Here is a 26,240-nt window from a genome sequence, read left to right on the forward strand (position 1 = left end):
CTCAAGCTAGAGAAAGGTTAAGGGCTCACCAGCCTCCAGCCCGACCGTGTGACAGGGCTTAGTGCGAGGGTACCGTGCGAGGAGCAGAAGCAGGCAGGCACTGAGGCTCTAAGCTGCCACATGTGTGGAGGAAAAGAAAGTGTTTTCTGTTAAAAGTGCAAACATTTATATCTTTTGCCCTTGCTTTTTCATCACTTCAGGAATTTATGCCACAGAAATATTCTTATAAGTGTGGAGAGATATTGGTTAAAAATGTTCACTGGAAGGTTGTTTGAAACAGCGAAAAACCGAAAAAATCCAAAGGCTCACTGATAGGAAAATACTAAAATATAATGCAGTCCTTTTAAGAGTGAGTGTGCCCAAAATATAATGTCAACTGAGAAGATACCATTTTTTTTTTTTTTTGAGACTGAGTCTTGCTCTGTCGCCCAGGCTGGAGTGCAGTGGTGTGATCTCGGCTCACCACAGCCTCTGTCTCCTGGGTTCAAGTGATTTTCCTGCCTCAGCCTCCCGAGTAGCTGGGACTACAGGCGTGTGCCACCATGCCCGGCTAATTTTTTGTATTTTTAGTAGAGACGGGGTTTTACCATGTTAGCCAGGATGGTCTCGATCTCCTGACCTCATGATCCGCCTGCCTCAGCCTCCCAAAGTGCTGGGATTACAGGTGTGAGCCACTGCGCCTGGCCGAGAAGACACCATTTTTATGAAAAGGTAAATCACAATAACACACATAGAACAGGTACCAAACTCCTGGTCACTGTCATCTCTGGGAAACAGGATCTGGGGACTTACACTTTTTTTTTTTTTTTTGAGACAGAGTCTCGCTCAGTCACCCAGGCTGGAGTGCAGTGGCGCCATCTCACTGCAAGCTCCGCCTCCCGGGTTCACGCATTCTCCTGCCTCAGCCTCCCAAGTAGCTGGGACTACAGGCGCCCACCACCACGCCCAACTAATTTTTTTGTATTTTTAGTAGAGATGGGGTTTCACCGAGTTGGCCAGGATGGTCTTGATCTCCTGATCTCGTGATCCGCCCGTCTTGGCCTCCCAAAGTGCTGGGATTACAGGCATGAGCCATCACGCCCGGCGGGACTTACACATTTGCCATTATAATTTTCTGTACTATACGAATGTTGTGTAACCTTGTATTATGTTTGTAATCAGAAAAAAACAACTATTATGTTTAAATCATCAGACCAAATGCACATTTTGGAGATCAGGCAGAGAAAAGACCAATCATTTGTTTATACCAATAACAAGTTAAACTGAATATTTTATAGAGAGAACAAAAGGCATTGTTTTAAGCCTTCAGCAGTAATTGATTTTAAACTTACTTTATGAACAACACTCTTAATTATATATGACCCCTATACAAATCCAAACTCTATCACCCTCTTAAGGTGCCTGTATTGTGCTGCAGAAATCTATTTAACCCACTTTCATTTCCAGGAACACAGCACGATTCAACAACCTAGGAATAAGGTCAATCTATAGCTAAGAAAGTTTTAAAAATTAAGTTTTAAAAACTAAATCCTAACTGCATTTTGATTACTCAGATATCTTTGTTAACGGAGCAAAGTGACTGAAAATTTTAGACACCACAAACGACTAAAAATTAAATATCAAATTTAAAAGGAAATATGACTGTGATTAAGATGCAGATACTACAGATTTCAACTTACATGCTTTGAAAGTAAAACTGTACGACAAGGAGCTTTACAAATCAAGCATTCATTCTTTTTACCTATAAAATAAAAATAGGCTTTATTATATTAGACTGACTACTACTTTTAAATATGTATACATGCAGACTTTACAATGTTTCTCCAAGAAATAGGCAGGATTGTATCACTTACAGGTTTTCATGTTCTGACAGGATGAGGCTGTGGGTACTGGTACAGTTGGAAGGATTTATAGAACTAACATCCTTTTCCCCTCTTTTGCAAATATGCACAAAAACAGTGACCATAAAGATCAACAACACTTACGGCTAAGTCTATCCCAGGTATTTATTACAATTAGGCTTTTTTAAAATTAAAATTAAAAAATTTTTTTGAGACAAGGTCTTGCTCTGTTGCCCAGGCTGATCTGCAAGTGGCATGATCACAGCTCACTGCAGCCTTGACCCCCCGCCGGGCTCAACAGTCTTCCCCTCTCAGCCTCCCTGAGTAGCTAGGACCACAGACGTGTGCCGCCACAGCCAGATAATTTTTAATTTTTTTCGTAGAGACAGGGTCTCACTATGTTGCCCACACTGGGCTCGAACTCCTGGGCTCAAACAATCCTCCCACCTCAGCCTCCCAAAGTGCTGGGATTGTAGGCGTGAGCCACTGTGTCTGGCCATAATTAGCTTTTTTTTTTTTTTTTTTTGAGACAGAGTTTCACTCTGTCACCCAGGCGGGAGTGTAATGATGCGATCTTGGCTCACTGCAACCTCCACCTCCTGAGTTCAAGTGATTCTCATGCCTCAGGCTCCCAAGTGACTGGGCGTACAGGTGCCTGCCACCACACCAGGCTAATTTTTGTATTTTTAGTAGAGACAGGGTTTTGCCATGTTGGCCAGGCTGGTCTTGAACTCCTGACCTCAGGTGATCCGCCCACATCGGCCTCTCAAAGTGCTGGGATTATAGGCATGAGCCACCATGCCCAGCCTATGATTAGGCTTTATAGTGATATCTTAATCTAAAATTTTTAACTATTCAAAATGAACCTCAAGCTTGATTTTCTCACTAGTCAACTTGGAGCCCAGGGCTGACCAGGCACTATGAGCCTTCACACTCCTGTCATTCCAGGGAGGACATCAGGTCCAAACCTGAACAAGCCCGGTGGCTTTGTCCCCTCCTCTGGGCCAGTGCAGCTAAGAACTAGGAAAAAAACATCCCTTAAGTGAGAGGTGGATTCACAGACTTGAGGATTCCAACGCGGCTGAGTCAGCAACACTGCTGGGCAATCCTGCTTTTCCTGGGTATTTTCTGCCCCATTCCCCATGGGGCTGTTCAAACCAGGGCCCTCATATCATGTACTCAGAAGCAGCCCTGGCTCATGACCTACCTCAATTTCTCTGCCCTCTCCTCTACACTGACCCACCACAGAACAACCCACTTCACGCTACCTCCTTCCTTTCTGCCTTGGAGGCAGCATCTCTTCCAGCCCAAGCCCAGGCTTTCACTTGTGTATCCAGACTCGCCTCAGTGTCTGCAGCTCCCAGCACACAGAATGGTGTCCTACTGTGGGGTGAGGGGGTCCCCTTCTAACAGCCTCCAGAATTGTCTCCTTTCCTCTCTTCTTCAAGTTGCCCTCATGCTAAAAACATCTACCCTTGACAGTAGGTCCCCTCCCTTCTAGCTCTTTAAGTGCAAATTCTGCAGCAAGAAAATTCCTCTTATGCACCATCACAGCTAGGAGTCACGCAGTAAAAGATTAACAGAGCCGACTCATAAAAATCGAAAAGTTCTCACAAGGGAGGAGGATTAACAGACATGACAGAGAGGAAATCACGTGCGGCCAAAGGACAAAGGGATTGATGCCTGATCTATAAATAGTGCTCACTAGTCAATTAAAAAGAAACACCTCAATAAAAGGCTACGAGGAGACCTGAATAGGCATAGGAAAAAATGCAAACAGCCAATAAACACACAAAATGAAGGTCAAGGTCACTAGTAAGAGACACCAAAGAGGAGAAAACAACAGGTGCTCACGTGTCACTACAGGGAATAGAAACAGGCACTTCCTTTGTGCCTGTTTGGGTCACATTTGGGTCAGTTTTTCATGTGCACACCCGCAGCCTAGCCACTCCACCCCGAAGAATATATTCCAAGGAAAAAAATCGAGTAAGAGAACAAGTGGTGTCTCATAGCAAAACAGCAGAAACTATATTATGGTATGATAGCCAAAAGATGTATCATGCAACCTTAAGAATGATGATACAGACTTATTTTAACACGGAAGGAGGTCCATGTTTGAGTAAGTAATAAAAGCAGATTACTGAATGGTAGACACACTGTATTGCTTTTGCTTTAAAAATCTGCATCTATAGGAAATGCTTGGAAGGATATATACCAGAGCTAAACAAGGGCTTCCCTCTGAGTGACACACCACTGGACAGCTACAGAGCTACAGTCAGGGCTCTGCCCAGAGCCTCCACCCCTTTTCACCATTTTTTTGTGTGTCTTTGGATTTGGTGTGGTCCCGACATGCAGCATCTGTGGCTTTTTGGAGGAATGCACTCAGACTACTGGAATCTGTGTTGACCTCAGGCTTTAAGAGCTAGGCAAACCTGTGAATCTATACCTGCCCCAGGCCCTTAACCAGTCACCTGCCAACGCAGAGTATGCTGACCTCAAAAGCTATGACACTCTGAGCCCTGTCTTCACACTTCCCAGCACCACGAAGGCACACGCGTCTCCATCATTCCTAACAATGTTATCTTCGGGGAACATTATCTTGGGTCACCAGTGCCCTCCTCACTGGTCCAACGGACACTTTCAAACACCAATTCCTTGACTTCACTGGGATGTCCAGTTCATCAACATCTCTTTTTCACCTGACATCTTCTTTACCTCCTTCAACAAATGCTCTTTCCAACTAGATAGTCTCTTCTAGTTTCCTTCACCTTTGGGGCTCTCCACACTCCAATATCTAGGATTATAGGATTATTATCCCGTATTAATCGCTCCCCAAATGTGTTCCTGGCTGTCTTGAGTTCCGGACCCACATGTGCAACTGCCTCTTGTCTTCCCCTGGATGGCTCTCACAGGATACAGGCCGTGTCCAGACATGAGCTCAGGGGCCCTGCACCCCACCCTGCTGTGCCCCACCCTGCTGGGTTCCCTCCCGCTGGGCTCCTCTCCAGTGTTTTGTCTAGCAGTGAAACCCTGTCCAGTTCTCTAGACCTTGTCTCCGACTCATGTCTGCTGAATCTACCTAACTTCTCCTGAACCTATCACTTCTCCCCATCACCTCTCATGTGCTCAGCTGCAGTCTCTCCCACAGTTTCTATCTCCCTCCAATCTACTTTTCACCCGGCTGCCCGAGACACTTTTGTTTTTAAATACACACCTGAAATCAACAACTCCACTCCTAGGTTACACACCCAACAGAAATGTGTACCTAAGATCACCGAAGACAGGAGCAAGAAGATTCACAGCAGCACTATTTCTGCAGCCAAATCTGCAAACAACCCAAAGGGCCATGGACAGTGGAAACGATGAGTAACTTGGGGTGTATCCATACAATGGAATACCACACAACAATGAAAGTAGATGAACTACAGTTACATACAAATACAATGATGAACTTTGCTAATCCCACACTTCGGGAGGCCAAGGCGGGTGATTGTTAGAGGACAGGAATTGGAGACCATCCTGGGCAACAAAGGGACCCCATCTCTGTGAAAAATTAAAAAAATCAGGGGTGCGTGGCTGCACATGCCTGTAGCCCTGGCTACCCTGGAGGCTGAGGTAGGAGAATCACTTGAGCCTGGGAGGCGGAGGCTGCAGTAAACCGAGATCCCGCCACCGAACTCCAGCCTGGGCGACAAAGCTGAGCTCTGCCTTGAAAGAGGCAAAGAGAAGGAAGGGAGAAAAAGGAAGAAAGATGGGGAGCCACAGAAAGCGGCTTTGCTGTAGGGCTGGTTGGAGGGCTGCATTCACCAAGGCCCCATGGGCCTAAGGCCGACTCCGAGGATGGAGGTCAGCGCAGCTGGCGTCCCCTGGGGCTGGAGGGCTGTGAGCCACCGGCACCCAGCTGGCTGCTTTCACGGGGAAGTTCGCTTGGTAAAAGCTCACTGTGTTTTTGCATAAACATCAGTTCAACACAAAATTTTCACAGAAAGAAAAACGCCTCCCTGACAATGCGACTGTCCACTTGACACCAGGGCCCCCCGCTGCCCATGGAATAGGGCCAGAGTCCTCCACTAGCGTTAAGGTTGCCGCCTGCCCGCTTCTCCCCCAGGTCCTCCAGGCGGACCCGCAGCCTGCAAGCCAGAGCCCCCGACTGACAGGACTCGTGGCCCGACCCCTGTGTCCCCCTCATCTTGCAGCCCGCTCCCCCCGGCGGCCCCTCCCCCCCACGGCCCCTTCCTGCCTGCGGACCCTCCCCCACGCCCTCCTCCCCTGGCGTCTCCCCTCCCCCCATCTCCTCGGTATCCCCCTTCCCCCCCCCAGCCTTGACCCCTCACATCCCCCACCTTGCCCCCCTCCTCTGGCGTCCCCTTCCTCCCTGCAGCCCCCCACCACCTCCGGCGTCGCCTCTTTCCCCACCCTCCCGCAGCCCCTCACTCCCCCGCTCCCTCCCCACCGCTTCTCCAGTGTCCCCCTCTCCCCAGGGGCCCCTCATCACGCCCGCGGCCCCCACTCCCCGGTGGCCCCTCCTCCGAATACCCCTACCTCCGCGGCCCCTCACCCCCCCATGCCCCCCCCGCTCCATGCGCCGTCTCTCCCCCTCGGCCCCCCACGCGCCCCCTCCACCCCAGGTCCCCCTCCCCTCAGAGTTCCCCTGCTCCTCGCGGCCTCTCCCCTGGCATCCCCCTCCCCCTGCCCCCTCCCCCTTCTCCACGCGCCCTCTCTCCTCCGCAGCCCCCCACGTGCCCCCATGGCCCTCCCACCCAAGCCCCCCATCCCCCGGAGTTCCCTGACCCCCTTGCCGCTCCCCTCCCCTCTCCAGCCTGCGTTCGGGAAGCCCTGACCTTTGCCGAGGCAGGCGTCGCAGTACACGTGCCCGCAGTTGGTGAGGCTGAAGCACGACGTCCTGTGGGGCGGCTGGAAGCAGCGATTACAGAACACCCAGTTGGCCATGCCAGGCGGGCGACTGCAGCGGCGAGGCCGGGCCCACGCGAAGCCCACGCAAGGTTGGGACCAGCCTCCCCGCGCAGGGCCCGAGGGCGGGCAGCTCTGCGCCTGCGCAAAGTCGACGGCAGCACTGCGTCCGCGCACTGGAGCTCGCGCCCTCCCGCCAACCTCGCGGGTTGTCCCGCAGCACCCGGGAGGGCGCGTCTGACTCGTCTCCCAGGTCGTTTGGGCTGGAGTAGGCGGAGGAACGCACCGCGAGCACCAACGTCCCGCCCCTGTCTTTGCGGTCCTCAGGTGTTTTGTGGAAGCCGGGCCTGGGTGGCGGGCGCGGGGAATGGCGGCTGCGCTGAGGAGGCGTCGCGGCGCGACAGCAGTGAGGGAGGGGGAGGGGGAGCGCCGAGGGCGGGGGATGCGGGCCAGGCCCACCTTGAGGGCCGGGAGCTGGGCCGGAGGCCAGGGCGGCCAGGGTAGTGCGCTGGGCGAGGCAGCGGAGGAGTAGGGGAGAGTGGGCGTGGGGGCCCTGGGGGCCCGGGGAGCGGGATAGGAGGGAGGGAGGGATAAGTGGGTGTGGGAGTTGGGGTGGGAGCGGGAGTGGGGATGTGGGAGTTGGGGTGGGTGTGGGGGCGTGAGGCGGTGGGGGTGGGGTGTGATGAGGCGGTGGGGGGGGTGTGATGAGGCGGTGGGGGTGGTGGGGGGGGCAGGTGGGGGTGGGGGCCAGGCCGCGCTGCACGCTTTGGGGCTAGTGTCCAGGTGGCCGCTGGCGCAGACACCTCAGCACGGGAGGCCTGAGCCTGCTTCCCTCTGAAACGGAAGGCGTAGCTCGGGAAGGACCTCTGCTGCTTCCAGCTTCCAGCATGGGGAAGTGACTTTTTATAAAATTGTCTTCTGCGTGGTATTGAGAGTTTCCACCCGCTGGGACGCTGCAAAGCTCGGATCGAAAGGCTCAGGCAAGTGCTTGTGCCGGGAGAGCGCAGGGTGAGCGCTCCCGGTAGCTGCGGGCCAAATGACCCCTGCGCCCCGAAAGATGTGAGTAAAATACAGCTGTTTCCAGGGCCTCGTATGAAAACCTTCTTAGTAATTTTATATTGATTACATGTTAACATGATATTTTTGATATATTAGGTTAAATATATATCAGTAGCGTTGATTTTACCCTTTCAAAAAATCCTTTTCAGTGTGGAGACTAGAAAACTTAGAATTACGTATGGGCTGGGTGCGGTAGCTCACGCCTGTAATCCCAGCTACTCCGGAGGCTGAGGCAGGAGAATCGCTTGAACGAGGCGGAGGTTGCAGTGAGCCGAAATCACACCACTGCACTCCAGCCTGGGCAACAGAGTGAGACTTCGTCTCAACAACAACAACAGCAAATTAGAATTATGTATGTAGCCCACTTTTATTTCTGTTAGATAGTGCTGATCTCTACCAAGTTTAAAATAGCAAGACCAGCAACGTGGCAAAACCCCGTCTCTACAAAAAATACAAAAATTAGCTGGGTGTGGTGGTGGGCCCCTGGGGTCCCAGCTACTCGGGAGGCTGAGGTGGGAGGATTGCTTGGGCCCTGGAGATCGAGCCTGTGGTGAGCCTGACGGCACCTGTGCAGCAGAGCGAGACTCAGTCTCAAAAATAAGTTTAAGACTAGGATGAGGTGCCTAATCTATCAAATTCAGAAGCTGCATTATAAAAGCATTCTATCAATGTTATAATGATATAACGTTAATCTCAATCTCTGGTATCTTTGAAATCATAAGAATAATACACATATATGCAGGTATTTTGATTTATTAACTCAAACATTATGCAGATTATTTGTCCTTATTGATAATATTTTAAACAATCTTCTTAGCTATAAAGAAGTCTTTCAGGTACTTCATTTGGAAAATTCCGACTGAGATAAAGATTAGTATTTGTGCAAAAGCCCACCATAAAACATTGCTATTTGTATCTTCACTGGTCGTTCGAAAATTTTCTTCACGGTCCTATGCGGAAAAGAAATAGGTTTAGTGTCATAAAGTACTTAACTCACGATTTTGAGGGGAGGGTTGTTGTGGGCATTCAAAGTATTTAATATTACCCAATTAATATCTTACACCAACGTATCCGTGCAGTCTGCTTTTCTAAACCAGAATCTATTGCTTAGCCAAGTATAAGAGAGTAAAAATCAACCTTAAAAAAGATGGTTTTGTATTTTGGTGTAAAATATCAGGAATTTGACCTATTCGTATATTTTATTTGCTACCATCAGGCAAAGCGAATATTATCCAATAGTGGTAGATTTCATCATTTGAGTCCAGCCTTTATGCCAGGCATTAGGCCAAGCACTTGCATGCCTTATTTGCTTGTCACACCTGTCCTTATCTTCCTGTTAAGGAAACTGAAGCTTAGAGATGACACAGATTACTGACAGGTAGTTGAGATTTAAGCCCATATCTGACCAATATCCACTTAGTGTAGTGACTCAAAAAGCACCTAATGTCATAAGAATAAAATTGTGATTTGGAAAGTGTGCATACGTGAGCCTCTACAAATACATGGGATGCATTTGGAAGCATTTATTCATTCTGCAAGCTCACACCCTGTGCTACTGGGGACTTCGTTAGGCACAGGGCATAAAAAGATGAATGAACTGAAATTCTCTTTCCTAGAGGAGTTCATAGTCCAGCCGACAGAGTGAAGAAAAATTGCTCTCTCTAGTCCCTGTGAATCCACACCGTTCTACCTCAGAGAGAAAGTGAGGAACAGGCAGTTCACTCTTTCCTTGGTCCAGGGGCTTTGTGTTGAGAAATGCGTTGCTGGTAGCAAGAGATAAAATAAGCTGAATAGGCAGACTGACCCTTTGATAGTTTTGTTCTTTGACTATTTGCTCAATTTGTTCAATTAGATGTTCAAGCTTGAAGGTAAGTTCATTAACTTTGTCCTTTGCTTGAGCAATGGCCGCATCAAGGTCGTGTTCTCCAACTCGAATATCTAGGTGGATCCGCTGTACAAACAGTAAAAAGGATAAAACGGCATGTTTTTAAAAACAGCTCCACTCTTTTTCCTTACTTTCTCACTCTTGTATCCTCGTCCTTCCTTTTTCTCCCTTCCCCCTTTTCATAAGCAGGGCACTGCTTCACTCTTCAGCTCCCTTTTTTCCCTCACTGCCACTCTTTCTTATTCTACTTGGTAGTCTTTCTTGTAATAATAATGCATTCAATGGTAAATTACTGACCTTATAGTATATTTATACCTTCCTGAACATGAAATTAACTATTAGGTAAATGACTTTGGTGTGGAGAAAATTTGATTAATGTTCGGAGGGAAATTTTCTTTACATATAACTAAATTTCTTAAGCTAAAGTACAAATTGTTTTCATCAGTTCCGAACACATTTAGAAAATAGCCAGTCACCATCTACCATGTAAGAGTTTTATTTATTAGAATTCCATTATTTATTCACCCTTCAGCCTTCACTTCTTTTCAAGCCTCAATAATCACAGCTCTTTTAACCTTCCCTCACAGCTCTTATTTTTCAAACCCTTTAATCAACTTCATGGCTCTCCTTTGAACCCCTTCCAAGCTCTCCAGCTCCCTCTTTGGTTGCTGCGCTGAGATCTGGGCATAGGACTTTAATAAGTTTCTAGCCAGTTTGAGTGTAATGGTTCTGCATACTAATGTCATGCTTGAATAGTGCTGATGCTGTGTTCATCAACAAGGACATGGGAAGCATATACTCACCAGCCTACTCCCTCCAAATGACACAAGCCTTGTAGAATTAGATTCTAAGCAAATGGTGTGTTCACCAGGTGAATGTGAAGTAAAATAGAATGTCCCTTGCGGGCCGTATAGCTTCGACAATATTACCTAGGATTAAGGATTTCCATAAATTGAGTTTATTATTTTCTAGTTTCCATTCGTAAAAATAAATCTCTATAAATTATCTAGTAAAAAATTGTGCCATTCCTAAACAAGAAATCAAATGGCTAATAAACATGAAAAATATTCAGCCTTGCTAGTAATTAAAAAATTCAAACTACAGTAAGATAGCCCTTGTTCATTGTCAGATTGACAAAGATTTAAAAGTATCCAGGGATAGTATGGACAACTTTTGTCCCACAGAATATCCAAGAACTGTGGGACAACTACAAAAGGTGTAACTGGACACATAATGGGAGTACCAGATGGAGGAGAAACAGAGAAAAGAAGAAATATTTGAAGCAATAATTATTGAGAATTTTTCCCAAATTAATGTCAGATACCAAGCCATAGATTCAGGAAGCTCAGAGTATACCAAGCAGGATTAATCCTTTCACTCCCTCAACCCCAAGATGAAACCAAAAAGCTACACCTAGGAATCTCATTAAAACTGCAGAGAAGCAAACACAAATAAGAAAATCTTGAGCAGCCGGAGGGGGGAGAACCTTACTTACAGAGTAGCAAACGTAAAAGTTGCATCTGACCTGTCCTCAGAAGCTATGCAAGCAAGAAGAGAGTAGAGTGAAATATTTAATGTATTGGGAATAAAAAAATGACCAACCTAGACTTTGGTATCCTGCAAAATTATCCTGCAAGAGATAAGAGGGAATAAAGCCTTTCTCAAGTAAAAACTGAAGGAATTTTTTGGTGGTAGATCTGCCTTGTAAGAAGTGTTAAAAGACGTTCTTCAGAAAGAAGGAAAATGATGTAGGTCAGAAACTCAAATCTGCATAAAGGAAGAGCATTAGAAAAGTGGAGGTAAAATTAAAACTTTCTATTTTCTTATTCTTAACTGACCTAAGAAATATCACTTTATTCAAGATAATAGCAACAATGTATCGAATGGTCATAGTTTACCTGTAAGTGAAATTAATGAAAGCCATGATAAAATCAGGGGCAGCGGGGAAGAATTAGGAATATTTTGTTAATAAAAGGCACTTGCGGCTGGGCATGGTGGCTCACACCTATAATCCCAGCACTTTGAGAGGCTGAGGCGGGTGGATCACCTGAGGTCAGGAGTTCAAGACCAGCCTGGCCAGCATGGTGAAACCCTGTCTCTACTAAAAAATGCAAAAAAAAATTAGCCAGGCATGGTGGTGGGTGCCTGTAATTCCAGCTACTCAGAAGGCTGAGGCAGGGAGAATTGCTTGAACCTGGGAGGCAGAGGTTATAGTGAGCTGAGTTCACGGCAGCCTGGGTGACAGAGTAAGACTCCATCTCAAAAAAAAAAAAAAGGCACTTTCTGTGAAGTGGTAGTGTATAGTGTTATTTGAAATTCGACTTGGACTAGTTGTGAATATATATGGCAAACTCTAGGGCAACTTCATATGCTAACAGAATGGAATCACAGAAAATGCTCAATTAAAACCACAAAAGGCATGAAAAAGAGGAGAAGAAAAAAATAATGAGGGCAATGAATAGAAAATGGTAACAAATATGGCAGATACTAATCCAGCTATATAAATCATCACTTTAAATGTTAATGGTCTGTGTCCTTGGCCTGGGTAGAGTGGCACCTAGTTGGTGGTGCCCATATTAGCCAGGGACAAAGCAACCCTTTGTTCATCCCAGCTTGACTTTTGATCTGTACCTATACCTGGTTCATGCCTTAGACACATGGAAAAAAAACGTCAATGGTCTAAATACACCAGTTAAGAAATAGAGTGGATCAAAAAATGAGACCCAATTATATGTTGTCTATAATAAAATCATTTGAAATGTAAAGACACATAGATTAAAAGTGAAGGGATAGGGAAAGATACATCATGGTAACCTTAATCAAAAGAAGGCTGGAGTAGCTGTATTAATTTCAGGCAAAGTAGACTTCAGAAGCAATGGAAATTATCAGGGATAATTACATAATGGAGCAATACATAATGATAGAAGGGTGAATTCTCTAAGGAGACAACAATCCTTAACGTGTATGCACCTGACAATAGAGCATGAAAATATGTGAAGTAAAGCCTGATAGAACTGCAAGGAAAAAATAAATGAACACTTTATTATAGTTGGAGTTTTCAGCCCCTTCTGTCAGAAATGGACAGATCCTGCAGGCCAAAATTAGTAAGGACATCATTGAACTCAGTGGCACCATCAGTTGACTGGAGATAATTGACACCTATGATTACTTTATCCAATGATAGCAGAGGACACATTTTTCTCAAGTTCACATGGAACATTCGTCAAGATAGACCACATTCTGGGCCATATATCACACCTTAAAGAATTTAAAATAATAGAAATCATACACTGTATGTTTTCAGGCCTCAATGGAATTAAACTGGAAATCAGTAACAGAGAGATAGCTGGAAAATCGCAAAATACTTGGAGATTAAACAACACACTTCTAATTAACACATGGGTCAAAGAAGAAATCTCAAGACAAAATGAAACTACAACTTATCAAAATTTGTGGGATGCAATAAAAGCAGTGACTAGAGGGAAATTGAAAGCATTGAATCCATATACAGTTGGCTGTCTGTAATACCAGGTTTCACATCCATGGATTAAACCAGCCATGGATTGAAAATATTTGAAAAAAAATATGTGACAGAAATAATACAAGTGAAAAACTACAGCGTAACAACGATGCAACATTTACATTGTATTAGATATAAGTAATCTAGAGGTGATTTAAATTAATGGGAGGATGTGTACCAGTTACCTGCAAACTACACCATTTCATATAAGGGACTTGAGCATCTTCAGAATTTTGTATCTTTGGAGAGTCCTGGAACCAATGCCCCACAAATACCAAGGGATGACTGTATTAAAAAACGAGATCTAATATTAATAATCTAAGCTTCCACCTTAGGAAACGAGAAAAAGAAGAGAAAATTAAATGCAAAGTAAGCAGCAGGAGAAAAATAATAAAAACTATAGCAGAAATCAATTAAAAACAAGAAATAGAAAAAAACAAAACCAAAAGCTGATTCTTAGAAAAGATTTAAAAGCTTCTAGCCAGGCTAAGAAAAAAATGAAGATGACACAAACTACAAATAATCAGAAACAAAAGAAGGGGCATTACAAATCCCATGGACATTAAGAGAATAATAAAGGAATACTGTGAACAAGTCCATGCCCACAAATTTGATAACCTAGGTGAAACTGACCAATTCCTTGAAATATGCAATCTAATAAAATACAAGAAGTAGGCAATCTGAATAGGCCTGTATCTAGTAAGAGGTTGAATCAATAGAAACTTTCCAAAGCAGAAAGCACCAGGCCCAGATGGGTTCACTGGTGAATTCTAACAAACATTTAAGGAAGAAATTGTGCCAGTTCTCTACAATCTCTTCCAGAAGATAGACACAGAAGGAATACTTCCTGATTCATTTTATGAGGCCAGCATTACCCTAATACCAAAACCAGACAAAGACATTATAAGAAAACTACTGATCATTATATCTCATGAAGATAGATGCAAAAACCCTTAACAAAATATTAGCAAATGAAAATCCAACAATATGTAAAAAGAATTATATACCACAACCAAATGGGTCTTATTACAGATATGCAAGACTGGTTTAACATTAGAAATCAATTAGTGTAATTCATCACATCAATAGGTGAAAGAAGGAAAAATCATACCATCATATCAATAGATGCAGAAAAAGCATTTAACAACAGCCAACACCCATTTATGATAAAAATGCATCAAACTAGGAATACAGGGGAACTTAATTTGATGAAGAATATCTACAAAAAACCTATAGCTAATACACTTACTGGTCAGAAACTAGAAACCTTTTCTTGGTGGACTGGAAGTCCTAGCTAATGCAGTAGAAGGAAATAAAGAGTTTGGGAAGGAAGAAATAAGCTGTCTTTGTTCACAGGTGACATGACTGTTTATGTATAAACCCAAAAGAATTGACAAACTGCCAGAACTAGTAAGTGATTATAGTAAGGTTGCAGGATACAAGATGAATATAAGAAAGTGAATCACTTTCCTATATACTAACAATGAACAAGTGTAATGTGAAATAAAAAGCACAGTATCATTTACATGAGCACGCTCCCTCAAATTACTTATTTATAAACCTAACAATATATGCAAGACCTATATGAGGAAAACAAAACTGGTGAAAGAAATGGAGAGAAGTCCATGTTCATAGATAAGAAGACTTATTATTGTCAAAATCTCAGTTCTTCCCAACTTGTTCTATAGATTCAACAGAATCCCAATACAATTCTAGCAAACTATTTTGTGAATATTGACAAGCTGATTCTAATATTTATATGGAGAAACAGAAGACCCACAATAGCCAACACAATATTGAGGGAGAAGAATAAAAGAGGACTGAGACTAACCAACCTTAAGATTTACTATGAAGCTACAGTAATCAAGACAGTGTGATATTGGTGAAAGAATAGACAAATAGATCAATGGAACAGAATAGAGAGTTCAGATGTTGTTTCAGGCAATTTCGATTTTCAAAGAATGAGTCTTCTATGTGTTTTAAAAAAAAACAGTGAATGGGTTTTAATGTGATAGTTTTTGGCCCAACTAAAATTTGGCTCTGGGTTTAATGTGCTTTGGAGACACTTTCAGATGGTCATTAAGGATTATTGGGAAAGTATAGAATTGGGGTTTGATATTACAAGGAACAGAAAGTATGGGCTAGAAGCATAGATGTGGGTGTGTAGGGAGGAGAGGGTAGCTGTCTTGACAAGTGGCTGGAGCTAGGAAAACAGTCCCAGTGGAATTATTGTCAGTGAGGTGCCAAATGTGCCGAGAGATAACTATTGAACAGGGGAAAATCAAGTGTCCAAAAATCCAACTGGATTGGAGTCTTCAGCACAGCTCTCTGTCTCCACATAAGTGGGGGTGTCACAGTGTCTTCCTGAGCTTGGGCCAACCAGTTATCCAGTTTCATGAGAATGGGAGTCCTGTCCTGCCTACTTCAAGCACCCTTTTCTTGCCAGCCAGAAAGAGGCCTATTCTATTCTACAAGTCTTTGGTCCACCACCATTCTGCTACCCCATGAGCACAGCTCCAGGACTAGATTTGAGTTAGTGGGCTGAGAAATTCATTGTCTTGAGCTTACATGGTGGGGGATGGATATCTCTATTATATCCATTGTATATATGAGAAAACAGCATCAAAGCAAATAACCCGTCCAAGGTTTTAGCTTATATGTGACAATCCATGCTTGAGTTTGATTCTGACTCCAGAATCCATATTCTTTCCACATTTCCTGGTGACTTTTGTACTCCTCTGCTAACTCCTGGTGAGTAAGAGGTATATAAGACCAGACAGTCCCAGAGGCTGCTGCATTACTAGAGAACGCCTATGCCAAAATGGGAGGAGGGAGGAGTTGGCTTATCTGACCCTTGTGCTTGGGTGGGGCTGCAGCACCAGCAAAGTAGATGGGGCCTGGTTGGTGTAAAACCACAGGATGCTTTGGTCTTAAGGTCCCTTTTGCCTAGCAAGATCAGCAAACCTGAAGATGACAAATCTGGGAATCCTCATTTTATTTTTTACAAGCTTTTTGTATTATGAAGCCTGTCTCTGCTTCTCAACTAAACTATAGGCTCATTGAGGGCAGGCACTTTCTATGTTTTTATGTCATGCTATCATTCAGTGCTATATGCATTAAAAATTGTTAATTCTGGTTAGTGAGTGCTTCTGTGGAGATTTTAAAACTGGGCTACATGATGCCTGAATTTTTGGCAAATGAAAAATTTTAGTAACAAAGTATAAAAGAATGTTTTACCTCATCATTGTAAGTTGTAATAGTCACAAACATTCCCAAACCAGGAGCAGATTCAAGGAACGTATGTCTGCCTATGTCCCATTGCTGTATCTTGAAAGTCCCTGTTTCAAAAATATAAGACATTACAACATGTAAGAAACAGTAATAATGTTTATTAGATGTTACTGTTAAATTAAATGAATTTATCTTTCTCAGTTTACCTAAATCGTAAAACACTCTTAGTCTGAACAGCTATAGCTTAGTGATTAAGTATCTAACAGAGTAGAGGACTCTGGAATATAGAGGAAGACTTGAGTTCTTCATTTCTCACTCTCGTTTACTAGGTAACTTGACAAATTTCACCACTCCAAGCCTCCATTTCCTATTCAGAAAAATAGGGGTAATATCGATCCCTCTCAGATCTCAGTTGTGAGAACTGCCGAAAATAAGCCTATGAAAGGTTTCCACCTAGAATGTAAACTCCATGTGAGCTGCCACTAAGAGATGGAACTCTTGGACCTTTTCCGAAACCTCCCCAGTAGTTCTCCCTGCTTTAACTTCTTTCTCCTGTAACTTGATCCCATACACTTCCAGCAGAATTCCTTGCTAAAATATCAGTGTAGTCATGTCAGATCTTCCGTTTCATTGTCTCCAGAGGTTTCTGCTGAAGGTTGGATCTGAAGGAGTCTCTGGCTATCTCCCATTAGTATGTGGTAGCTATCATATGACTTAACTTCCCTCATGTGCCCTTGAAAGGTACAGTGGGAATGAAAACCAGGTAACATTTGTTGGACCCATATTATGCGCCAGGCACTGTGCTAAACACTTAACATGCATCACTCTTGTATAGATTTATGTAACTATAATATATGCTTATAAAGTACAAATATTATAAAATTTTATAAAAGTGAGAGAAAAGGCACTACACTGTCTGGGTTTGAATCCTGACTCTACTGCTTGCTAGCTATGTGGGCAAATTAATTTTTCTATACTTTAGTTTCATTATATCTAAAATCGTTATAAAAGTAGTATTTACCAGCTGAGCACGGCGGCTCATGCCTGTAATCCCAGCACTTGGGGAGGCTGAGGCAGGCAGATCACTTGAGGTCAGGAGTTTGAGACCAGCTTGGCCAACATGGCGAAACCTCATCTCTACTAAATATACAAAAACTAGCCGGGCGTGGTGGCGCATGCCTGTAATCTCAGCTATTCAGGAGGCTGAGGCATGAGAACCGCTTGAAGTGGGAGGCAGAGGCTGCAGTGAGCTAAGATCGTGCCACTGCACTCCAGCCTGGGTGACAGAGGAAGACTCTGTCTCAAAAAGAAAAAAAAAGTAGTATTTACCTATGTAGGGTTATTGTCATGAAGATTCAGATGTTTGTAAATTGCTCCATTAGAATGGTGCTTGACATAGCACTGAATAAATGTGTTATATGTAAATATATAGATACACGTATAAATTATACATATGTACAGTTGTGCCTCAGTATCCATGAGGGATTGGTTCCAGGACGTCCTCAGGACACCAAAATCCACAGATGCGCAAGTTCCTTATACTAAATGGCATAGTATTTGCATATAACCTATGCACATCCTCCCATATACTTTAAATAATCACTAGATTACTTATAATGCCTAGTACTTAAATGCTGTGCAAATAGTTGTTATACTGTATTGGGTTTTTATTTGTATTTTTATTGTTGTATTGTTATTTCTTATTATTTTTTCCCAAATATTTTCCATTTGCATTTGGCTGAATCTGCCAATGCAGAATTTGTGGATATGGAGGGCCCGCTGTATACACTCACACACTTTTTAGTAACCGAGGTGATTTTTCCCTTACTACCACATTATGTTATCTCCATCTGGAGAAAGGAAATTCCGTGCAGGGACATATGCAAAAGTCCTGAGGGCAGGAGGATGCTTGGAATATTCAAGGAGCAGCAGAATGGCTGGAGTGAGGTTAGCAGGGAAAGAATGGTAGGAGGTGGGGTTGAAAAGGTAGCAGGGGCCAGATCATAGAGAGTCCCGATGTCCATTGTAAGGATTTGGGGAAGCAATTGGGTAGAGAAGTGACATGATGTGACTTTCCTTTTAAGTTTCTTATTGTTGCTGTTATGTGGAGAAAAGGATGAAGAAGGGTCAAGGGTGGAAGCAGTGACACTATTGTAATCTAAGTGGCTTAGACTATGTGATAATAGTAGAGGTTGTAAAAAGTTGTTGGTTTCTGTACTATTGTATTTTTTAAATTTTATTATTATACTTTAAGTTTTAGGGTACATGTGCACAACGTGCAGGTTTGTTACATATGTATACATGTGCCATGTTGGTGTGCTGCACCCATTAATTCGTCATTTAGCATTAGGTATATCTCCTAATGCTATCCCTCCCCCCTCCCCCCACACCACAACAGTCCCTGGTGTGTGATGTTCCCCTTCCTGTGTCCATGTGTTCTCATTGTTCAATTCCCACCTATGAGTGAGAATATGCGGTGTTTGGTTTTTTTTCCTTGCGATAGTTTGCTGAGAATGATGGTTTCCAGTTTCATCCATGTCCCTACAAAGGACATGAACTCATCCTTTTTTATGGCTGCATAGTATTCCATGGTGTATATGTGCCACATTTTCTTAATCTGGTCTATCGTTGTTGGATATTTGGGTTGGTTCCAAGTCTTTGCTATTGTGAATAGTGCTGCAATAAACATGTGTGCATGTGTCTTTATAGCAGCATGTTTTATAATCCTTTGGGTATATACCCAGTAATGGGATGGCTGGGTCAAATGGTATTTCTAGTTTTAGATCCCTGAGGAATAGCCACACTGACTTACACAATGGTTGAACTAGTTTACAGTCCCACCAACAGTGTAAAAGTGTTCTTATTTCTCCACATCCTCTCCAGCACCTGTTGTTTCCTGACTTTTTAATGATCGCCATTCTAACTGGTGTGAGATGGTATCTCATTGTGGTTTTGATTTGCATTTCTCTGATGGCCAGTGATGATGAGCATTCTTTCATGTGTTTTTTGGCTGCATAAATATCTTCTTTTGAGAAGTGTCTGTTCATATCCTTCGCCCACTTTTTGATGGGGTTGTTTGTTTTTTTCTTGTAAATTTGTTTGAGTTAATTGTAGATTCTGGATATTAGCCCTTTGTCCAATGAGTAGGTTGCAAAAATTTTCTCCCATTCTGTAGGTTGCCTGTTCACTCTGATGGTAGTTTCTTTTGCTGTGCAGAAGCTCTTTAGTTTAATTAGATCCCATTTGTCAATTTTGGCTTTTGTTGCCATTGCTTTTGGTGTTTTAGACATGAAGTCCTTGGTTTCTGTATTATGTCCCCATCGTACAGGTTGGAAACTGGTTCTCAGATAAAGTCACATAACCAAGAAGTTGTAGAGGCAGAATTAGAACTAAGGCAGTCTGATTCCAAAGCCTGGAGCTACTAGCTCCATTATCACAGTGCCTCCCTGGAAGGCAAGAGAGAGACAATTCCCTGATAGGGCTTGAGAAGGGAATGTGAGGCTGGATATTGGCCACAAGGGCATCCCATGGAATATGTACTCTCTGGGAGACAACTAGAGGGAACACTTCCAGGGATAAGAAAGCTGCAACTAACTTTCAAGCTCTGCCTGCACTGTAGAGTGACCTCAGTCTTAAGGCATCTTTCAAATAGTTCTGGCCCATCTCTCCCGCTCTTCCCATCCCAAAGTTTGTTAACTATATGTGTAATGTGTATTCAGTACTTTTTAGTATGATCCATTTTAAGAAGGTTTTAAAAAAGGTATCACTGATGGTTCTGGACAAGATGGGATAGGTCCATTCTGTCCAATTTCTCCTGCTGATTTCAACTAAAAATCCTGGGCAAAATGTATAAAGCAACTACCAGACGACTCTGAAAGAAGATAGAGTGGCCAAGGACCTCAGGACTCATAGCACAACTCAGCAGTGGGTTATCTGTTTGTTTTCTTCCTCCTGTATATCCTGGTCTGGGTGCTATGGCAGTCTGCAACCTACAATTGCAGACCAAAATTTTGAAAAGAACCTAATGTCTCCAGCCAAAAGATCTGGAATAGGATGCCCTGCAAGATGAAGCTTCTTTGAGTATACCTCCCTGTATTAGGCTGTTCTTGCATTGCTATAAAGAAATATCTGAGACTGGGTAATTTACAGAGAAAAAAGGTTTAATTGGCTCATGGTTCTGCAGGCTTTACAGGAGGCATGGTGCTGGCATCTGCTTGGCTTCTAGGGAGGCCTCAGGAAGCTGACAAGCATGGTGGAAGGTGAAGGAGGAGCAGGCCGTAACATAGCAAAAGGAGGAGCATCAAGACCAATGAAAGTTTCAATAAAAAATAAAAAAAGCAGGAGCAAGCAAGAGAGAGAGTGGGGGGAGATGCCACTTACTTTTAAGTGATCAGATGTTTTGTGAACTCAGAGTAAGAGCTCACTTATCACCAAGGAGATGGCCCAAGCCATTCGTGAGGAATCCACCCCCATGATCCAAATACCTTTCACCAGGCTCCACCTCCAGCACTGGGGATTAAAATTCAACATGAGATTTGGGTGGGGACAGATACCCAAACTATATTACTGCCCTACTCCAGATGAACACCTTAAAGAAATTGCACCCCTCCCACTGGATGCTTCAGCATGGAGACTGTGGGGTGGCACCCTGTCAACATGCCCACCGAGCACTAAGTGAAGGACAATAAAGAGTCAGTGTCTCTACACTAGAGACTTGGGGAGGATTTCAGAGAAGAGAGAACTGGAGAGAAAGATCTTTAACTCTGTGTATGAAGTCCGGAGCACACCTCTGAGCAGCTCATGCTTGAAACTGACCAGAATCAATAAAGCAGAAACTTTGAGAATTCAACTATGGTGTGGAATACTGCCTAGGTTTCAGATTAACCTCTAGGTAGCACACAAACAGGGTGGATGGAATACTACTCGGCCATAAACGGAATGAATTAATGGCATTTGCAGCAACCTGGATGAGATTGGAGACTTATTCTAAGTGAAGTAACTCAAGAATGGAAAACCAAACGCTGTATGTTCTTACTCATAAGTGGAAGCTAAGCTATGAGGATGCAAAGGCATAAGAATGACATAATGGACTTCGGGGACTCGGGGGAAAGGGTGAGAAGGAGGTGAGGGATAAAAGACTACAAATTGAGTGCAGTGTACACTGCTTGGGTGATGGGTGCACCAAAATCTCACAAATCACCACTAAAGAAGCTACTCGTAAGCAGACACCACCTGTTCCCCAGTAACCTATGGAAAAAAAATTTTTAAGAAATTATAACAATGCCTGATACGCTTTTCATTGTATGCAGAGGTAATATTTAAGACAACTATGTTATAAAGAATGGGAGAGCAAAGGGACTTAAATGGTGGTAAGGTTTCTGTATTTCTCTTGAAATGGTAAAATATTGATATTACTAGACTGATAAGTATGTGTATGATAATCCCAAGGGTAACCACAAGTAAAAATTATAGAAAAAGATAAAGTGAACAACACTATAGGTAAATCAAAATAAAGTAGTACAAAATGTTCAAATACCCCACAGGAAGGCAGGAAATGGAAAACGGGAATAAAAAAACAGGGAAAGAATAAAAATAAAATAATAAAACGGCAGACCTAAATCTTGACATCTGTAATTACATTACATGTAAGTGGTCTAAACAGACAAAGATTATCAAAATAGATTTTTAAAATGACCCAATTATAATGCAGTGTACAAGAAAATCACTTTGAATATAGTGCTACAGGCAGGTTAAAAGTAAAAATATGAAAAAAGATATACCACTTTGACATGGGTTTTTAAAAATCTTGAGTGCCTATATAAATATCAGACAAAGTAGGCTTCAGAGGGCTGGGTGTGGTGGCTCATACCTATAATCTCAGTGCTTTGGGAGGCCGAGGCAGGAGGATTACTTGAGGCTAGGGTTTAAGACCAGCCTGGGCAACATAGCAAAACCCTGTCTCTACAAAAAAAAATTAAAAGTTGGCCAGGTGTGGTGGCATGCACCAGTAATTCTAGCTGCTCAGGAGGCTGAGGTGGGACGAGCCCTTGAACCTAGGAGTTCAAGGTTAACAGTGAGCTGTGACTGAACCACTGTACTCCAGCCTGGGCAACAGAGTGAGGCCCTACTTAAAAAAAAAAAAAAAAAAAAAGTACACTTCAGAGCAAAGAAAATTACCAAGAATAAAGAGAGACATTACACAATAATAAAGGTATCAATTCACCAAGAAGACATAACCACCCTAAATGTACCAAACAAGAGAGCTTCAAAACGTGGAGTAAAACTGACAACTGAAAGGAGGAGTAGACACATCCCTGTTTACACTTGGTACTTCTGTACTCCTCTCTTGGTACTTGATAGAACTAGACAAAATCAGCAAGGATGTAGAAGAACTAATCAGCATCATCAACCAACAGGACCTACTTGCCATTTATAGAACATTCTCCTATACAGTAGAATACACATTTCTTTTAAAGTGCATTTGAGGCATTCAGCAACACAGGCAACAAGGCCCTAAAGGTGATTAGGCACCTTTGCTGAAGTAGCTGAATGTTCCTGGAGAGAAGCGCACAGCGAGGCTTTCCAAGTCACTTTCCAAATATATCACCACCTAAAAATCACAGTTATTTGTGCTCACTATTCTCTAAAACAACTGGTTCATGTGTGTCTTTTCTCCTTAGCCTCTTTCAGTACTTTCCTGCCCCTACTCCCACTTCTCAGATGGTTACCTTGTGTCTTATGGAAATGGTAAGAGTCTCCACCTGCTGTGGCTTGAATGGCTCCCCTGAGCTCATGTTGCTATTTAATTGCTATTTTACCAGTATTCGGGGTGGAGTCTTCAAGAAGTGATTGGGTCATGAAGCCTTCACTCTCATGAAGGGGTTAAAGCCATTGTGGGAGTGGGGTTCTCATCAAAAAGATAAGTTTGGCCTACTTCTCTCTCTGTCTCATGCACTGACTTGACCTTCCACCGTGGGCTGACCCTTGCCAGATGCTGGTGTCATGCTCTTGGACTCTCCTGCCTCCAGAACTGTGAGCCAAATAAACTTTATAAATTGCCAAGGCTGTGGTACTCTGTCAGAGCAGCAGAAAACAGAATAAGACACCATCTTTTCACCAGCAAATGTCCTAACCCCCCCACGTTTACCCTTTCTGGCTCCCGCTTGTTGGGATGGGTGGGGTTCCCTATTCTGTCAGTGGCCACCCCCTCTTATTCTATAGGATTTTGCTCTTGTTGCTGCCCCCACTTGCCCATATGGAGCTAATCTTTCAGCATACCCGCATGTTCTGGTGGCCCCCCTTGTCTGTATTCCGTAAGGTACTAGAGGGCAGGAAATGTATTTTATTCCTGTTTCTTTGGCTGTCTAGAGCCTGGCAGTAAACCTAGGGTGGTGTTTGGCTCCTTGGTAGGGGCTCAATACATCTTTGTGGAACGAATGAAAGTGTGTCCTACAGTACATGCTCAGCAAATGATTTTGAATGAGTGAGTGCCAGTTGCCCGCCCTCCTCCCATTAAAATGCCAATATTCCTGGCATACTACTTTGAGTTATCAGAATGGAGGAAGAGAATTTCTGCTTGATTTTGCCAAGATCCTCCAGCCTTAAGCACACGCCCCCTCAGGTGTCATGCGCCATGGCTGCCACTAGATGGCAGAAGAGAAGCATTGCTCCTGGGCAGAGTAAGCCTGGGGGAGCACTCAGTGCAGTGTAGATGAAATAATCGTGTGACAGGAGGTGTCTGTACAGAACGCAGATATCCACGGATGAGATGCTGTGTCTTGCTTCTTACTGCGTGGCGAGAGAGGCTGCTAGGAACTGGGATGGAGCTTACTAGCTGTGCCGTCTTGGACAAGATACCGAGCTGCTCAGTGTGTTTCCCCACCAGTAAAGCAAGGATAATCATGGCATCTCTCTTAGGGTATGAAGAATATGTGGCTTAATAGTTGTGTGCTATTTAACACAGAGATTAGCACCTTGTAAATGAAGCTCCGTGTAAGTACTTGATACATAATTCTTTACATTATTATTAGGCTTTTAACTCACAAAGTTTTTCTAGCGACATTCCCATTTAACCCCACAACCCTGTTAAGCAGGTCTAACAATACCCAATTTTAGAGAGGAGGGGCCTGAGGCCTGAAGAGGCTGAGATGACTTATCTAAAATCCAGATAATACGTGGCAGCTCCAAGATTAAAATTTAGCAGGGCTGATTCCCAGATTCAGGGCATTGGCCACCAAAAGCAACACCACTACTCCCTACAGACTTGGATGTGGGGTGTGTGTGTGTGTTGTAAACCAACTCCACATGTCGTTCTTGCAGAGCCTCCAGGTAGAGGCCTTACTCCTCTTGGGTGTTCAGTAAACACTGGGTGCCAGGAGCATCTAGACCCTGTGGGAGGGGAGCTGCGCCAGGGATGCAGATGCTGTCCACCAGGCTGCACCTATCCTGGCCTCCCTGGTACCCTGTGCCCACCCTTGATAAGGCAGCCAGCCTTTCCCTGTGATCCCTGGCATGGCTGCCCCATTGGCTCCAGAAGATGAGTCCTTGAGGTTGGCATTGTGGGTCATTTGGGTTGGTATTAGAAAAGTAAAACATTCATTGTAGGGGGTTTAGAAAGTAAAATCTCCATTAGAAGTTTTTGGTATTTCATGTTATCCTTTTAGCCTTTTTCCTGTAAGTACATTTTTATATTTTATAAAAAATGAGATCATACTGCACATACTATCCGTAGCTTGATTTTTCCACCTAATGTTTTGTGACTGTCTTTCTGTTTTAAATATTCTTCTGTAAGCTAAATTCAGGTATATTCAGAGAGCTGAAGAAAGACCCAACATTATCTTCCCAGTGTTCAGTATGGAGCTTGGCAGACACTGAGGGTCATTCTGTGTTTGAGGAAAGGATGAGGCAATGGGAGGCCCTGTGCATGGTGGTTTAAGGCAGAATTATCTGGTTGACCCTGGCTCTGGCTCTACCACTCCCAAGCTGTGTGATCTCAGGTGACTTTACAAAACCTCTCAGAAGTAAGACGAGGATAGTAGCAGGCCCTATGTCAGGGTGGTCATGGAGATTAATCAGTGCATTCCCTGAGAACACTGCCTGCCCATGGTCATCACTCAAAATGTGCTAACTACAATTAATTCATGTCTAACTAAGGCAGAATGGGGTAAGTGACAGAAGAGGGATGATGTTTACTTAATTTCTTCAATGCCTCCTTATTGATCTTAGAATGAAATCCAGATTCACTAAAGAGTTCCTCAGTCCTCTAGGACCTGGCCCTTTTTTCTCATTGATCATACTGCCTGCTCCTATTCTGAGGGTAACAGGAACCTCGAGGAGGGTAAGTGACATTTAGACTGAGACTCCAAGGGTGAGGGGAGACTTCCAGGCTGGGAGACGGGGTCTGTAAATTCCCACTGTCATGTGGGAGGAAAGATCGTCCAGCGGGTCCTGAAGTTGGCTGCACGTTGGCGTCATCTGGGGACCTTTACATGCTGCTGATGCTCAGTTTCTGCGCCACGTGCTCTGATTTAGTTGATGAGGTGCAGACCTGGGCATAGAAAGCAGTTGCTTTCAAGAGTAGCTATGAACATGGTGATCTCTTCTAGAATGTCCCCGTTTCCCAGGAGGATATTCTGTTTCCCTATAACATTTTGAAGAGTCTCAGTAGAAGCAGCCTGTTTTTGACAAAAAGATCATCAGAGTAAAGCTCAGCACATTCTCACAGACAGAATCGCCCTGGTCCAGACATCGTCAGCATCCTGGAAGCTGCCATGCCACCTATCACTACCCCCAC

The 26,240-nt window shown here is 43.8% G+C and overlaps 2 protein-coding genes and 1 non-coding gene across 9 annotated transcripts in view; 2 read left to right on the forward strand and 1 right to left on the reverse strand.

Moving 5' to 3' along the window:
- Window positions 1-6,919, reverse strand: part of RNF212 (ring finger protein 212) — a 66,678-nt gene extending 59,759 nt beyond the window's left edge. For all 4 annotated transcript variants that reach the window (XR_008625042.2, XM_008963696.5, XM_034958151.3 and 1 more), the window contains exons 1-2: window positions 6,683-6,919; window positions 1,680-1,741 (exon numbers count right to left, since the gene is read on the reverse strand). Coding sequence is in view for 3 of the 4 variants with exons in the window: in XM_008963696.5 (XP_008961944.2) it covers window positions 1,680-1,741; window positions 6,683-6,791 (171 nt within the window). In the remaining variant the exon portion in view is untranslated. The remainder of the gene's footprint in view (window positions 1-1,679; window positions 1,742-6,682) is intronic.
- A 21-nt stretch (window positions 6,920-6,940) lies between these two features.
- The window catches only part of LOC134730231 (uncharacterized), a 76,885-nt gene continuing 57,585 nt past the window's right edge, over window positions 6,941-26,240 (forward strand). For 2 of the 4 annotated variants that reach the window (XM_063603647.1, XM_063603646.1), the window contains exon 1: window positions 7,504-7,811. The gene's annotated coding sequence lies outside the window, so the exon portion shown is untranslated. Of the gene's footprint in view, window positions 7,080-7,503; window positions 7,812-26,240 lie in introns of those variants that run through there. The other 2 variants (XM_063603645.1, XM_063603648.1) reach the window with 2 other exon arrangements.
- Window positions 12,228-12,357, forward strand: LOC112439727 (small nucleolar RNA SNORA48). The gene has a single exon (XR_003027963.1). It is a non-coding gene; the product is annotated as a small nucleolar RNA SNORA48 (small nucleolar RNA).

Source organism: Pan paniscus, chromosome 3 (assembly GCF_029289425.2).
Source record: "Pan paniscus chromosome 3, NHGRI_mPanPan1-v2.0_pri, whole genome shotgun sequence".
Classification (NCBI taxonomy): domain Eukaryota; kingdom Metazoa; phylum Chordata; class Mammalia; order Primates; family Hominidae; genus Pan; species Pan paniscus.